This window comes from Semicossyphus pulcher, unplaced genomic scaffold (genome assembly GCF_022749685.1).
Source record: "Semicossyphus pulcher isolate SPU_LCO1_2020_fin unplaced genomic scaffold, fSemPul1.0.p SCAF_16, whole genome shotgun sequence".
Taxonomy (NCBI): Eukaryota; Metazoa; Chordata; class Actinopteri; order Labriformes; family Labridae; genus Semicossyphus; species Semicossyphus pulcher.
In genome coordinates, this window is record NW_027211670.1 from 11,947,177 (window position 1) to 11,962,574 (window position 15,398).

The 15,398-nt window shown below is 42.7% G+C and overlaps 1 protein-coding gene across 3 annotated transcripts; it reads left to right on the top strand.

The window, feature by feature from the left end:
- Positions 1 to 7,937: 7,937 nt before the first annotated feature.
- Positions 7,938 to 14,570, top strand: stub1 (STIP1 homology and U-Box containing protein 1). Of its 3 annotated transcripts, none has more exons than XM_069665137.1 (8): positions 7,938 to 8,047; positions 8,916 to 9,137; positions 9,315 to 9,513; positions 9,850 to 10,015; positions 10,143 to 10,218; positions 10,324 to 10,380; positions 11,287 to 11,403; positions 12,753 to 14,570. In XM_069665137.1, the coding sequence occupies exons 2-8, from the start codon at positions 9,024 to 9,026 to the stop codon at positions 12,876 to 12,878; spliced, it is 855 nt and encodes a 284-aa protein (XP_069521238.1). In that variant the 5' UTR covers positions 7,938 to 8,047; positions 8,916 to 9,023; the 3' UTR covers positions 12,879 to 14,570. The 3 variants fall into 3 exon arrangements, with proteins under 3 accessions (XP_069521238.1, XP_069521236.1, XP_069521237.1); XM_069665135.1 differs by having other exon boundaries at positions 8,922 to 9,137; XM_069665136.1 differs by lacking the exon at positions 7,938 to 8,047 and having other exon boundaries at positions 8,861 to 9,137.
- Positions 14,571 to 15,398: the final 828 nt, after the last annotated feature.

Sequence of the window (15,398 nt, forward strand, 5' to 3'; positions counted from 1 at the left end):
GACTGATGAACAGAGGAAGCTGATAGAGGGGAGACAAAACAGAGTCTGTCCTCTGACTCTCTCTGCGGTGAGCTGTGTCGTCCTGCAGAGACGTGCAGACGAGCATTAAAGAGGAAAAAAGGGGGAATTTGCTGGATAACTAGAGCATGGAGGATAGAGCTGACACACTCATGCATGCGCACATTTGCATGAGCATACTTTTTCTCTCGCACACACACACACACACACAGACATAAAAAGCCTTCACACATAGTCTAAAGTCGGGGATTTTGGGCCTTTCTGCACATGCATGCAGGCTAATCAGGGCCTCTCCACAGACAGAAAGCTCCGGGTCACTCAGGGTGAGATGTTTGTGATGGAAATTTGGACGGCAGGCGTAGGAAAACAAAGCTAGAGACAGGACGCCCCGGAGTCGACATACTTTACACATGAGATAACACGCATTGAGGAGCTACAAAAAAAATCGTTCAGAAATGGGATCACAAAGGCTTTCTTATTCTTATCGCCGATACAAAGCTTGAATGCAGGCACTTTCACCACATTATAAGAGAAAAGATGCGTTTGAGAAAGATTTTGTTTGTCGGTTTTAGCCTGAGAGGTTTAAAATAAGAAGTTTAACTAAGTTTCAAGATTAAGAATTCGCTTTAAGGGCAATCTGGTCGCCTCAAACAATCACTTTATTTCAAGTTATTTTCTGCTCTGCATCAGCAAAAACAAGCAAACTAATTGCTCATGGCTGCTACAGGTTCTTGTCTCCAGTATTAAAGGTGACATCATCCCGTCCATTCCTCCAGGACCTGTAGTTTTTACCCGACACATAGACTCCAAAGATCGGGGTTATCCGATGGAACCGCCGCGCCTCACTGAGATAACACACAAAGATGGGATTTAATGGCCCTTCGATTGAGCGCTCCTGAAAAGCCGACCTCCGACCCCCAGCCTTGACCCCTGCTAACCCCTCCCATCCTCCAGGGTCCAGTGCTTGTCATCGGTCATTTGTCAAACCCCCTTGCGCTGATCTGATTACCGTCCAATTTGGGTTCTGCCGACTACACACTTCTCGGATCAAGACGAGCCGCTTTCAGCAACTTTACATGACAACAAATAGGCGGGTTGTTGCGGGGAGAGTAAAGGGACGAGGGTTTGTTCTATTCAGGCAAAAGAAGCTTAAGATAGACGCCAACGTTAGTGTCTACTAATGGCTGTTTGGTCTGAATCTAACGAAGGGCAAGGTTTCTGAGTGTGAGATTTCTTAGTGTAAGATGTATTTTCACACCATGTGGACTTTATTTTGCTAAAATCTCTACCTTAAAATTTTCCTTTTGGTGCGTAATTAAACTATGGTGTTTGTCTAATGGGCATCAAATGACATGTAGTCAGCCAATAAGAAACAGGTAGCATTCATGATCTTTGACCTCTGCAAGCTACTCTCCCTCTTCCACATCCTCGACCCGGCCTACCTTCCCTCGTGCAGCAGACACTCTGGATTCTGCCATGTTGCTTGTTATAACTTAGATGTTGGAGTCGTTTCCCTCAAAATGCATGTCCACGAATTTAGGGGCGGGGCCTCTGAAGGAACCCTGAGTGTAGGCGTGTATGAGTTTGGCTTTTTTGGTCCAAATATCAACACATTTCTGCAGAAGTGCATACCCCACTTTTAAGTTACATTAAAAATATGGACTGATGATGCATAAGAAACTCTTCATTTCAATCATAAAGGAAAGAAACTACAATATGAGTTTTTTTGCTTTTTTTACATCAGTTTTTTGCGCAGAAGAGTTGCGTTTTAGCTGCTTGCCAAAATAAAAGTCCACTGCTACTTTCATGTTTTCATTGCGGGGAACAAATACACTTGTTCTGAGTATTGAGGGCAATTTGTCCCCTCAAAAATCTGCCCCTATGGACCAGGAAACTGTTGCTGATCCATGCTATTGTTTCTTCCCGGCTCGACTACTGCAACTCTCTTTTCAGCCGCCTCGGTAAGTCCTCCCTCGACCATCTACAAACAGTCCAGAACGCAGGTAAAGTCACATTACACCAATCTGAATTTCCTTACACTGGCTTCCAGTTAAATTCAGACTCAGTTAAACTCATTTTAAGGTCCTTGTTTTCATTTCTAAAGCCCTGCATGATCAGGCACCTGTGTACACCTCTGACCTGCTCCACCCCTACATCCCTCAGGTCTTCTGAGCAGGGTCTACTTGTCGTCCCTCGTGTCCGACTGAACACAAAAGGTGACCATGCCTTTGAATTTGGAGCTCCAACAATCTGCAGTTTCTGCAGACGCTTTTAAAAAGCAACTTAAGACACAACTTTTTAAGTTGGCTTTTGATCATCTCATGTCATTTTGCATTTTGTGAAGCACTTTGTGACTCTGCTCTGTGAGAGGCGCTGTACCAAATAAACTTTTCTTACCTACTTACTGAGGACATAGAGGTGAATAGTTACCTAAGCTCTGTTAGTGAACAAAAATTATCTTGTAGAACAGCTAAAAGTGTCACATTAAAGGTGCACGAGTTGTTTTGTAGCTCTGCAACTACTGTGTGTATGTGTGTTATTTTTATAGCAACCCGTGTGTGTGTGTTTGTGTGTGTGTGTGTCACTGCTCTGATAATCCTCTGCCAAGAACCGTCAGTTAGACATAACACATATCTCTCCTGATCCACCCTGAGGGACTGTGCACGACTACACACACACACACACAATTAGCCCATTGCTCTTTATGTCTGCTTCAGCTCTTTAGGATCGGGTTTGGGGGCTGGGGCAGGGTGGGGCCGGTGACCCCGGAGAGCATGACCTTAGGGGACACTCTGAGGGTTACAGGGGGGGGGAGTCGCAGGGAGGAGCGGGGGGGGGGGGGGGGGGGGAGGGAAAGTAACTAGTGGGTGCCCCTGCTGGTTGTCTCCTGTGAAGACCCTCATTGATTTTCTAAAGTGTAAAACACACTGATAAGTTATCTTCTGTTGATTGCAGGAGCTTGTGCAGAGCTGCTGCTTTCAGTTGATAATGTGATGAGATTCGACTAAAACAAAGCTCATTATGATCTAAAACAAACTCCAGCTTGTCTTTGGCGGCCTGCGATTAATAACAATCAGTAAACAAATGTTGTTTCCATGTGGAGGAGACTGTATTTATATTAATGAGTAACTTTATTTAGATTTTAATGCGGAGATGATGGAGAGGTTGGGGGTGACTTTCCCTCCGCATCCCGGCACAAGACTTTTGATTTCCCTCCAAAAACTCTTTTGTAAAACTTCTCCCCCGCCACTTCTACGAGCTCCACAGCAGCCGCCTCCACCCCCCCAGCCGCCACACATCAATCCTCGGTGTGTGTGGGTGTTTGGGGAAGTGGGGGTGTCTCAGCTAGTGTGCTGTTAACCCCCCAGGGTGTAAAAGATTTTTGGACTAACACTGAAAGTCTTAAAAACAAACTCTTTGATCACAGTTTGCTTAAGGCTTTTTTTTAGATTTCAAAATAAAAGATTACAAGAAAGACAAACTAAAGACTTTTTGTCGTTTGCATCCAGTCTAGAAGAAGAAAAATGAGCAATTTAATTTCTGTAGGTGTCTGCAGGGTCTGAATAAATGTGATGAGCTATCCTTCAGGAGTTAGGATGAGTAAATCCTCCCCCCTCCTCCCTTTGTCAGGAAGCTGAATCAGGCTGCAGAGGTGTGTGGGCGATCTATGACCCTGGGGTGTCTCTGGCTTTTCTCTAACTTGCCTTTAGTTTAGCATCAGGACGTCCCTCATTTAACTCTTAACCCAAAGGAGTCAACTTTAGCAAGCTTTAGTTAACTTTAGTTAAGCCCCGTGCACATCAAGGCACATTTACACAGTGGGCTTTTCACAATAAATGACACTAACACACCAGTTTGCATGATGCAACATGTAACCTCACACTGTTAGCTTTCTTTGTACACATTTATGACTTTTGGTCACAGAAAAGGAGAACGCTTCATTAGAGCTGAAAATAATTCAAGTCTGCAGTACAAGTTTTTATTTATCCGGGTTCATTGCAGGATGAATATCTGCCGAACAACTGACAAAGGATAGTCAGCTTAAAAGAGAATAAACTGATCGACTTTGTGCACTTTATTTGCATTTTTACAACGAAAGAATATAGTTTTATAAGAACGCATCTGAAACTATTATCAAAAAATCTAACTCTAGGACTTAGGACACATGGAAAATGTTCTTTTCTAAGTTAAAATGTTAACACAAGTTATATACAGAGAAGAGCAGACGAAGAGCTTATTCCAGTTTTATACAACAGTTAGTTCTGATCAAGTAATCGGATTGGATAAGAGGCATTCCATGAGTGCTGATATAGAGAACATCACAGGGACTTTTCACTCTGTGTATCACTCCGCCTCAGCCAGGTGTTCTGAATACTGTTACTTAACATTACAGCAGACTGTTGCTGTGTCCGAAACCACATACTATCGTACTGCCTACTACATACTCAAACAGTATTTACTGCATACTGCCTGCTAACCTGACTATTAGGATGCCGTTGGCATCATACTCAGAGCTGTCTTCTCCGTATCACGTGACTTAATCGTTTACGTATGTCCGGTCTGATCTCCAGTCCATCTCCGCCATAGTAGAAGCTGAATAGCCGCAATGCATTTTTGGGTGGTTGAGTACAACCAGTGAGCTCCCGTCTCATACTCAAATATCCGGGCCGATCTAGTATACATCCGGGCATTTCTCGCATACACAAAATTACATACTAGGCGATGGGAACGCATGACATACTCAATTTTACGTCACGGTTAGCATGATTAGTATGATTAGTATGATTAGTATGATAGTATGCGGTTTCGGACACACCGTGTGTGTTTACACTGATCAAGCTGGTACCTCTGAATCACACAGCAGACTCTTATTTCACTGGTTGAAAAACAGCTGATCTGTGGTAACCTGTAGTCACAGAGTGCAGGAGAATGTTTAGGTTGCTTGGCAACAGAAGTCCAGTTTCAGTTTAGTTGGTGGAGCAAAAAATAATCTGTTGTTGATCAATACTTTTTACTACTATCTGCTGCTTGTATAACTGTTGTATAAAAGCAATATCACACTCGAGGTTGTGATGATATAATGAATATCAGCACGGCTGTGATTATCTGCGCCGTCGTGCCTACGACCGAATCACAGCCAGGATGATATTCAGTCCAAAATCACAGCCTCAAGTGTGATATTGCTCAATTGTAACAATGTGGCAAACTGTTTGTTTTTGACAAGTTTCTTGTGTTCAATCATTAAAATCTGGTAAAATGTTGTTTTTGCTCAGGTCAGCAGCATTCAACCAAAGTGAAAGTGGAGGCAGGTTGCACATTAACTGTTTCAGGTTCATCTGTGCGAAGTGCAAAGTCCAGCCGGGTCGACCTTTTGTGGTTACAGAGAGCAGCTTGAAATACTTTACTGACAAAGTTGAAGTTGGTGTTCTGGCACAGGAGCGGATTATAGGGGTGAGCAAGTATGGAAAATGTGCTGGTCAGCCTGCGTGTAGTGTGTGTCTGAATAAGCAGTTTTCTTTGCTGTCACAGTTTGATGGTGAATTATCGGGAGCAAAAGAGCTCGTAAAACTGCAAACATTTACAAATAAATTCTAGCATGAATCAAATCAAGTGACAGTTTGACAATATAAGCACACGTCTGACAGTAAAGAAGCTGTTTAACGGGTTAAGGCCGAAATTCAAACAATCATTTCCTGCATTTCCATCTTCTTTCAGCAAACACAGAGGAACTATTCTTTTACCTTTGTGCCCGTGTTGCATTCAGGCCCCACTTGAACAAACTGCAATAAGTCTATGAGCCTTTCCCCTTCTCAAAATGAGCAAACCCACCACACAAAGGGCCGCCATTGTGGATAAATACTGCTTTTGTTTTACCCATTTGAACCTGAGGTTTCCCTTAACGCTGAGGAGAGTGTGTTCACCCTTTTTCTCCTTTCAGACGCGTTGGCGCTGAATAGCGGATGCCACTGCCAAATGTGAAAACGACTACACAGGCAGAGAGAAAGAGCAGAATCAATCAGGAAGTGGCAGCTTTTCAGCCGTGCCAGAGGAGCAGGGACACTTCCTGGTCTGGTTGCCAAGGTGAGAAGAAGCTCAGCCAACTGGTGCAGCGGGCGGCAGTGAGGGTTGATGGGGGATGGAGGAGGATGACGGTTGGGATGTTGGACAGGAGGAGAGAGAGCGAGGAGGATGAGCACTTCAAACAGCTTTCATATGAGGGACTCTGTATGCGGGGCTTCTACTCTGTTTATAATCCTCTGCAAACAGGCGGCTAATCCCTCCAATTACTCCCAGATAGGCTGGTTTGTTCACACAATATTTGTTGTAGATTTTTGTGTGATAAATAAGCTTTCTTTTTATTGCAGAGAAATGCACAGAGACAGATTTTCACATCTTAAAAACACAATTTTAAGATGAGTAAATACAACATAATATGTCAGATATAATCACATAAACTCTGAGAAATGGAAACAGAAGATTCTGGCAACTTAAACTTTACTCATATCAATTATTAAAATACATCTAGATACATAAAAACACCAAAAAACATCTTGATTTAGACGTCAATCATGAACTTTTGTTGTCTCCCTTTTTGAAGATCTTTTTTTCTTGTGCAAAAACAACTCCGTCATTATAACCGTGTCCCATTTCTGATGCATGATGGGACATTTTGAACAAAGGAGATATTTTTGCCAGCACATGGTGGCCATGTTTATCAGAGTGGTTTTTAACAAGTGCTTGATGTAAACTTTTCACTGATTACAGTCTCACATCTCTGAATCTAAACGTGCAGCATCAGTGTGTTTATCCCCATCACTCTGTGTTTGTGGTCTTGAACCCCTCTTTTACAGAGTTGGAATTGAGGTCTGCTTGGGTAGGTGGGTGTTCTTGGGGTGGGGGGGGGATCAGGGGGACCAGAGTGGCGGCGATGGGTAAACACAGCTGGGGACACACAGCGCTGGTGGGTCTGCGGCTCAACGGCCCCCTTCACACATTTATCAGCGTGTTTGCTCAGGGTATGTGCCCTAATCTTCACACGCTGATCTCTGCGCGGGGCCTTCACAGAGGCCCAACAGGCTGGGATGAAAGTGACCCTGTCCACTGTCACAGCCGCGCTAATTCCCCCACAACTAAACTTGCATGTTGTTCTCTTTATAAAGGTTATCTGTGGATCTGCCTGTGTGTGGCTGAAGCTCTCTGTGGGTGGCATGGCCCTGAAAATACATACTAAGCTCTAATCTGACATCTCTTAATATACACCCTGTATGTGTGAAGCGTTTGCAAGCCATAATATTTTGGTACATTCTGCTTTCATTATCCTTATTAATCAGGAGTCCCAATTTCATGCTGCATTACATTATGTTAATTCTACATTAATGTTGATATAATCACCAATTTTCCATGCTTTGTTTTATTGGCAGAATGCCGCTAGTGCTCCAGATATTTTCAGCAAAGTTCTAGTATGATGAATTTTCTATCCATCTATCTATCAACGGTTTTTTCCCCCCACTGAGTATCTGCGCTTGTGACAGGTTTGAGGCTTGCATTAAACTTTGATTATAGAGCGCCATCTGCTGGTCAGTACTATGTGTTGTGGTGCTTTCCTCATCAGATAGTTTATTAGATGCTGTCTGGAGACAGTAGTTTAACGGGCAGTAAGGTATTAAAGAAAGATATAACACTAAAATGAGATTAAGGCAGTATTTTTACTTTAAACAATGATCACAACAGGAATTATTCAATAACTCATGTTATTCAATACCAACTTAACTTGTATTTCATCAGAAATAAAGATTATACTAGGTGATGATGGGCGGATATTTGCCTTTAGCGTGTATTTGATATACTGATCGTTATTTGGTTCGCAAGTAAAAAGTCCTTTCGGCTCCCGTCGACGTCGCGTAAGCGTTTGACGTCAGCATAACAACAACCTGTCATGACAGCTCGTATGGGGGAAAAAATTCGATTAACATTTGATATTAAATCATATTAAACTTGTTTCACCTGGATGCGAAATTCCTTCTATAAGGTAAGGTCTGGAAACCCCAAATCTCAAAAAACACAACCTAACTTGCATGAAAAGTAGCAAAAATAGAAGGTAATGGGCTATGAGCAAGGAAGCTAACCTAGCATTAGCTATTATCTGTTTTCTGAGGTTACCTACCCGGCGTTGAGGTAATGTTCAGATAAATGCTAACAGGACCTTTTAGGCCTCTAATAGCTAACGCTAAAGTCTCAACTTCTCCATCAGTTGCTGCTTGAATTGTTAAATTTGTGACTGTTGTAATACGTCGAGTGGGAAGAATTTTCCTCTTACTAGCTAACCGTCCGGCGTAGCCTCAACATACATCGATGTGTAGTAGCTTGCTATGCTAGTTTAGCTAGCTTACTAGCTAACATCTAAGCACCGATCTCGTCTTTCCCTAACAACTAAATTTAACGACATTGTCACTCTTTGTCTACGTATGCTGCTGCAACAAAGGTATCTCAAATGTTACTCGGCCAAGTGTTAATATTCATACTTAAATCACTTGTTTACAACCTTTGACTACCATTGTACAGCAGCGGTGTAACGTTACAGTTTAAAGCTTTGCTCTGACGATAGAGACAGTGAGGGTATAATGTTTTCTGATGTCTGGCTAGCTAGTAGTGCTGCTCAAATAGTCACCACTGATGTCCGTCACATGAATAGTTAATTCGCCGGCAGTCTAGCCACCTCTCTGTATTTTTCAGCTGTGTGCACACTCAGCAAATTAAACGAATGCTTTTTGGGTGGCATCAAGGACCGACTGCACCTAATTCGCCCAAGACGCGCATTGCAGGTGCATTGCAGTGAATGCAAACCGTGGATGGTGACCTAACTTTACATGCTCCGTGTCTCTGATCTGGTTCGTGAGTTCCAGGAGGGACAGGGCATTCTTAAACCTGTCAGCTAGCCAGCCGAAGAGACGGGGAACAGGATTGGGAAGCAGGGCGAGGCGGGCCCCGCGGAGCCGGTGGAGAAGATGGCCGGCAGCCCGGAGAAGAGTTCCACCGCGCAGGAGCTGAAGGAGCAGGGGAACCGGCTGTTCCTGTGCCGCAAGTACCAGGAGGCTGCTACATGCTACAGTAAAGCTATTGTGAGTAACTGTCATGTTACAGATATGATACCAAAGGTGGAATGGTGTGCTCTCAGCTGAAACATATCAGTGCATAATGATGTTCTTATAGATAATGTAATGGATCGATTTTCTCTAAATGTACTAGTCTACAGTGATACTAAACATGTGTAATGTCTGGTACATCTTCTCCTCCAGAACCGTAATCCATCTGTGGCAGTTTACTACACAAACAGGGCTCTCTGCCATGTGAAGCTGCAGCAGCATGACAAGGCTCTGGCAGATTGTAAGCATGCGCTGGAGCTGGACAGCCAGTCAGTCAAGGCCCACTTCTTCTTGGGCCAGTGTCACCTGGAGCTGGAGAACTACGACGAGGCCATCGGCAACCTGCAGAAAGGTCAGATCGAACTCTTACAAGATGCTGAAACTTGTGCAACGTTTTGCGGCAGCAGCTTGCTCGTATATTGCTCAATTTTACACATGTATTTCCTCATTTGCTTTTATAACTATGCGGCTTTTTCTTTCTAAACTCTGACATTCTCTCTGCTGTCAGTGGGCTCAGCTTTAAAGTGCTGATCATAGACTCATCAGGGAAACATTTATGGGCACTTTTATGGCAGGGTTGCATTGCAGTATGATTTGTTAGAATGTTTATGAATGGGATTTTAATTAGCAGCAGGAAAGACTTTCACTGTACATTTTTGTTGCTGTTCTGTTGTATTTTTTTCTGCAGCTTATAACCTGGCAAAAGAACAGAGGCTGAACTTCGGAGATGACATCCCCAGCGCCTTGCGCATCGCAAAGAAGAAACGTTGGAACAGCATCGAGGAGAAACGCATCAACCAGGAGAACGAGTTGCACGCCTATCTCACCAAACTCATACTTGCTGAGAAGGAAAGGTAAGGCTGCAGGGCCTTTGTGCTTAGTGATGAAGGCTGCAAATCACTGTAATGAGTGTGTCATGTGGGTATCATTATTACGTTGTTCTGAGTAGAGGTTAAATCATCCTAACTTTTGTTTACGCAGAGAACAAGAAGAATACAAAGAGAAACAGGACGACAATCAAAACGGAGGCGATGTGGCCAAGATTGCATCTAAACATGTACAAATGTCTTCAGCTTCCTATGCTGCCAAGCTTTAAGTAAACAAATACAGTGATTATAGATTCTAATTGAATATGTGCTGACATGCAAATGTGTGCTCTTAGGACAAGTATCTAATGGACATGGATGAGCTCTTCTCTCAAGTGGACGAGAAGAGAAAAGTGAGTATGAAAATTAACTTGTGATGACTGTCGCTTCAGCATGTTATTGTGTGTAGACGTATTTATCCATGCAGTCATTTCCTATGCTAACTTATTCCTATTATAGGAGAAGTGGAGTTAATACTGGCATGCATTGAGCAAAAAGCGGGGAAACATCCTGCATAGGTCACCACCATCATCCATCACGGGGCTAACAAACAGACACTGATTACATTCACCCACACAAATGCATCTTTGCAAACAGCACACACCTACTTCACACCATCTCCTTTGATCGTTGACATGGCAACAAGGGAAATAGACGGAAACACTCTTTCAGACTGTGTGCAGTTATGAACGCTCTTTTTTTTTGTAGCAGGTGGACATTCTGTCCGCCTGTGTTGTTTAATGAAGCTGTCATTAATGCTCTGTGAGAGGAGCACATTTACCAAAGACAGACAGACGGTTATGTCCCATTACCAACCCAAACTGTTTCCATGGTAACCGTCAGTATTTGTTGCAGGGGTGTAAAAAGGTTCATTATCCTTGCTGTAGATAGCTGAGCTGAGGTAGTTGTCATGTAATTGTCTGCTGCGATGACACCTGACAGACTGCTAACAGGGTGTCTGTCTTCTGAGGGTGTCGAACGAGGAAATCCTGATGGAAGAAATACAGTTTTTGTTCTATTTTGTACCTTGATGTCAACAATTTGATGATATTATGGGATGAGCATTGTTAGCTTGACAGCTTTTTATACAATATTCTGTCTGAACTTGGATGGATGACGTAGTTTCAGAGGGGAAAAAACCTTGGAGTGAATTGCCGAGGAGTTAATAAGCATGCAACACCAGAATAACACAAGATAACTGCTAACATATGTTTGCTTTTTAAGCGTTTGACTCTCTTTGTGTTGCCTTGTTCGTTCAGAAGCGGGAGATTCCTGATTACCTGTGTGGGAAGATCAGTTTTGAGCTCATGAGGGAGCCCTGCATCACACCCAGTGGAATCACCTACGATCGTAAGGACATCGAAGAGCACCTACAGGTGAGATCAGCAGCAGCAGCTGCACTCTGCATCTCTTATAGAGTTTAAGGGGCGCTTTCACACCTAAAGTCAGTTTGTTTGGTCTGAAATCAAAGACCAAATTCTTACAATGTTGCATTTTGCCTGGAGTTTGGTTTGTGTTCACATGCCAGCTTTTACCTGCAGAAAAAAGTTTTGATGCGCGAGGAAACTGCTCTCTGATTGGTCAGAATTTCCATGTGGGAAATGAAACGAAGTAAACTGAGAGAGAGAGAGCACACTCCTCAATCACACTCAACACACTCACGGACTTTTATGTATCGTTGTCAGGGTTTTTGACTTTTAACCAACATTGTTCCACAGATCGATCAGTTCCATTCTCCTTTAGTTTTCCACTGAACAGTTTGAGTACCTCCGTGTTCTTGTGCATTTGGACAAACATTTGTGAAATTGTTTAGTCAGCCCATATTTCTATTAGCGCCCTCACCTCGTCGCTCCCCCACGTCTGTCATCTACTCGTCTTGCTGCCTGGCTGCGTGGCCGTCTCTGCCAATGTCAAATCGAACCGGACTGTGGTTCGTTCGGAAACGGACCAAGTCCTGTCTTTTCTGGTGGACCATTGTCAAGTAGTTTGGTCCGCACCAGAGTTAGAATGTATGTTCTCACCTGTCCAAACGAACCAGACGTTCAGAGTAAAGTCCGAACGTCCAGACCAAAGCTGTCAGTTGTGAAAGTACTTAATATTCTAACTAGTTGGCCTTTTGTTCATAAACCCCAGTCACGTTAACATATTGCACCCAGACATTTTTTACGTTTGAACAACCTAAACAGGGAAGAAGAAATACTGTAGTGTGCCAAAAACGTCTGCTGTCACAAAGTAAACAGGAAATACTGTTTAAAATAATGTGTTTACTTTGGTTAACTTAACTTCTGTTAAACTTGTTTTGTTTTTCTGTCAATATCGAAAAAAAGCATAAGCAACTGAATACTTATAGTTTTAATATTATTACTTGTCAATGCTTAATGGTGAAATTGCTTTGACTACCACTGATGTGCAGTCATTGTGCTCTCAATTACACTCTTTGAAATTTTCAGTAGTTAGTTAACGTTGTGCATTTTCAAAAAACATTATTTCCAGAATTTACATTAAATTTTTGTTACAAAAGTTACACATGTCTAAATGAGGTCATACCCAAAGACAATACAATACAATTGTGGCAGTGTAAGCAGTGGTTTTGCCTGTAACCTTCAGGAGGGTGAACAGAAAATACTCTTTTACCTAAACACATAAAAGCTTTATATTTGCATAGAATATGTGTAAGAGTTAAGCACAGATGCTAACGTTAGCATGTCACCTGCTCTGTGTGCAGCGAGTGGGTCACTTTGACCCGGTCACCAGGAGTCCCCTGACCCAGGACCAGCTGATCCCCAACCTGGCCATGAAGGAAGTGATCGATGCCTTTATCCAGGAGAACGGCTGGGTGGAGGACTACTGAAGGGCCCCCCCCCCTTCCCACCTCCCATGTCTCCATCATACCCCTCCCTGATCCTCAACACAAAGCCTGGACAACACGAGACTATAGAGAACAGATCACCCTCTTGCCTGGATATGAACTCTACACAAGCGGGGAAAGCCACACTATGGACTACCAGACGGGAGCCATGTTCCTCTGTCCGCCTCTCTCTCTCTCTCTCTCTCTCTCTCTCGCCCCACATTTTATCTTTGCTGTAAAACTTCCCGCTTCAATCTTCTGAGGCGTTCAAGGCCTGCTGCTCCCTTTAAAAACCTCCTTCAATCTGCTCCTTCTGTACTCTTCTCTCTACTATCACTTCCTGTCATGATGTTTCTAGTCTTTCAGGCCTGACTCCTTTCTTTACTCTTGATAAGGGGCCATGCTCTCAGGTCTCTCTCCCTCCCTCCTCTCTCTCTCTCTATCTCTGAGTGCCACAATCCTTGGAAAGCATCAGCATTGCACTCCAGTCTTTCACAGAAACCACCGATATTTAAAAGATGACACATGGTGGTGGAATTCATTAAGACGTTGGCCTTTATTTGGCATTTACTCCAGTATTTCTTAGTCTTTTTTTTGTTCATTTAACAGTGAAAGTTTGCCCACTTCTTGATGTACATTTGCTGAAGTGGAACTTAAAATGCCAAAAACCTGTTCTCACGAGGGTGACCAGTTTGTATGCAAGTTTTACATGATCATAATAGAGTAGTAGTCATAGAGAGATAAGCCCCTTCTCCCCCTGTTTGTCAGCATACTGTAAGATTTTAAGTAGAATGCTATTTTTCTGTTTGCATATCAATCACAGCTCGTTACAGACAATTTAAATACGTTGAATGTATGCATCATCTACTCTTTAGGTTTAGTTTTGACCTACGGTAATTCAAAGTGTTTTTTATCAGGACAATGAACAAAGGTTTTCATGAGAAGCGGCCTTGAACTGGATACAAAACACGAACGGAAACAACCGCTGCTCACATTAAACAGTTTTCACATTGCTGGATATTAATCGAAAGTGTTTGAATTTTGATGGAAGACATCAGCTGCTCTGGTTGATGTCGCGCTGGTCTGTGCTGTCTGTGTCGATCATAGAAACAAAAATGTGTTTGGACGTCGTGTTTGGCTCGTGCTGTCTGCCTGGAATGAAATTGGAACTCACATGTTCACGCATGAAGTGAATTTATTTTCCTTAAAAAAGACGTCTCGCCTTTTTGCTGTTAATTTGATGGATCTCTTCACAGTTATTAAGAAAAACGGTTGCAAACAGCTTCAATCTTTGTTATAAATGCTGGAAGAGTTACGACCATCTCCTCTCATCCTTACCTCAGTCCAAGTTCCCGTGTGCTGGTTTGCTGGGATTCTCCATTAAAGCAACATTTCTGCTTGTATTTCACAGGTTTTTCAGCTGAACGTGCGTCTGTGGTGATTTAGGCCTGTCGGTGGTTCACGTCCGCGTGCAGGCAGTGTAAATAAGTTGCTTGTGTATCTCAGATTTTATTTCTTGACAACATAGGTTTCTTTCTTTCTTGAGATTCCTAGAGCTTGAGAAAGTGTATTAAATGTAGATATGTTGATAACATAAACGCCTGGTTCAGTTTTCATTTGTCCCCATTAAACGGTGAACTTTGACTTTTGTTTGTTGTTGTGTTTTTGACACAAGATTATCATTAAAGAGATACCAAGTATGATGACTGTAGTCTTTCTCATTTCTATAGGAAGCAGATTGTTTCCAACACTGAATCATTTATTACTTTTGTGCTACTGATTAAACAATATCACATGAGAGGGAGTGATGCTCTGCTGAATATCACAGTTCTGATATTCAGTAGAACATCACCACCTCAAGTGTGATATTGCTTCTTAACAACAGTTACACAAGCATCAAATAGTAGTAAAAAGTAACACTCAACAACAGGTTATTTTTTGCTCCACCAACTTAACTGAAACTGGACTTTTGTTGCCAAGCAACCCAAACATCTCCTGCACTCTGTGTCTACAGGTAGCACAGATCAGCTGTTTTTTATCATGTACATTTATGTTGGTTTTAATTTATCATCAACCAGTGAAATAAGAGTCTGGTGTGTGATTCTGATCACCTGGCCGAGGCGGAGTGATATACTGAGTGAAAAGTCCCAGAGATGTTGTACACTAGCAGCACTCATGGAATGCCTCTTGTCCAATCAGATTACTAACTGTAAATGTTACTAAACTGAAACTAACTGCTGTATAATTAAAAACAGATTTGCAGAACAATTCATGACCTGGACGCAGCAATAATGCTGCGTTCCAGACAACTGGGAACTCGAGAACTTCCCAGTAGAAATTTCTAGCATCCGAGCTCAGAGCGTTCCAAGTGTACGACGCCAAGTGTAACTAAAAAACATGGCCGACCGTGACGAACTGATGTTTCTTTGGCAAGTCTTTAGCTAATCAGCAGTTCAGCCTACTTGCCTAACTTAACTTAACTTTTTGTTAGACCTATTACGGCCTGTCACAGACCTAGATTTT

Excerpts from the sequence above, each read along its gene's own strand:
- stub1 (XM_069665137.1), top strand. The coding sequence starts at position 9,024 with ATGGCCGGCAGCCCGGAGAAGAGTTCCACCGCGCAGGAGCTGAAGGAG. Across the intron at positions 10,016-10,142 it reads ATACTTGCTGAGAAGGAAAG|AGAACAAGAAGAATACAAAG; the intron begins GTAAGGCTGCAG and ends TTGTTTACGCAG. Across the intron at positions 11,404-12,752 it reads ACATCGAAGAGCACCTACAG|CGAGTGGGTCACTTTGACCC; the intron begins GTGAGATCAGCA and ends CTCTGTGTGCAG.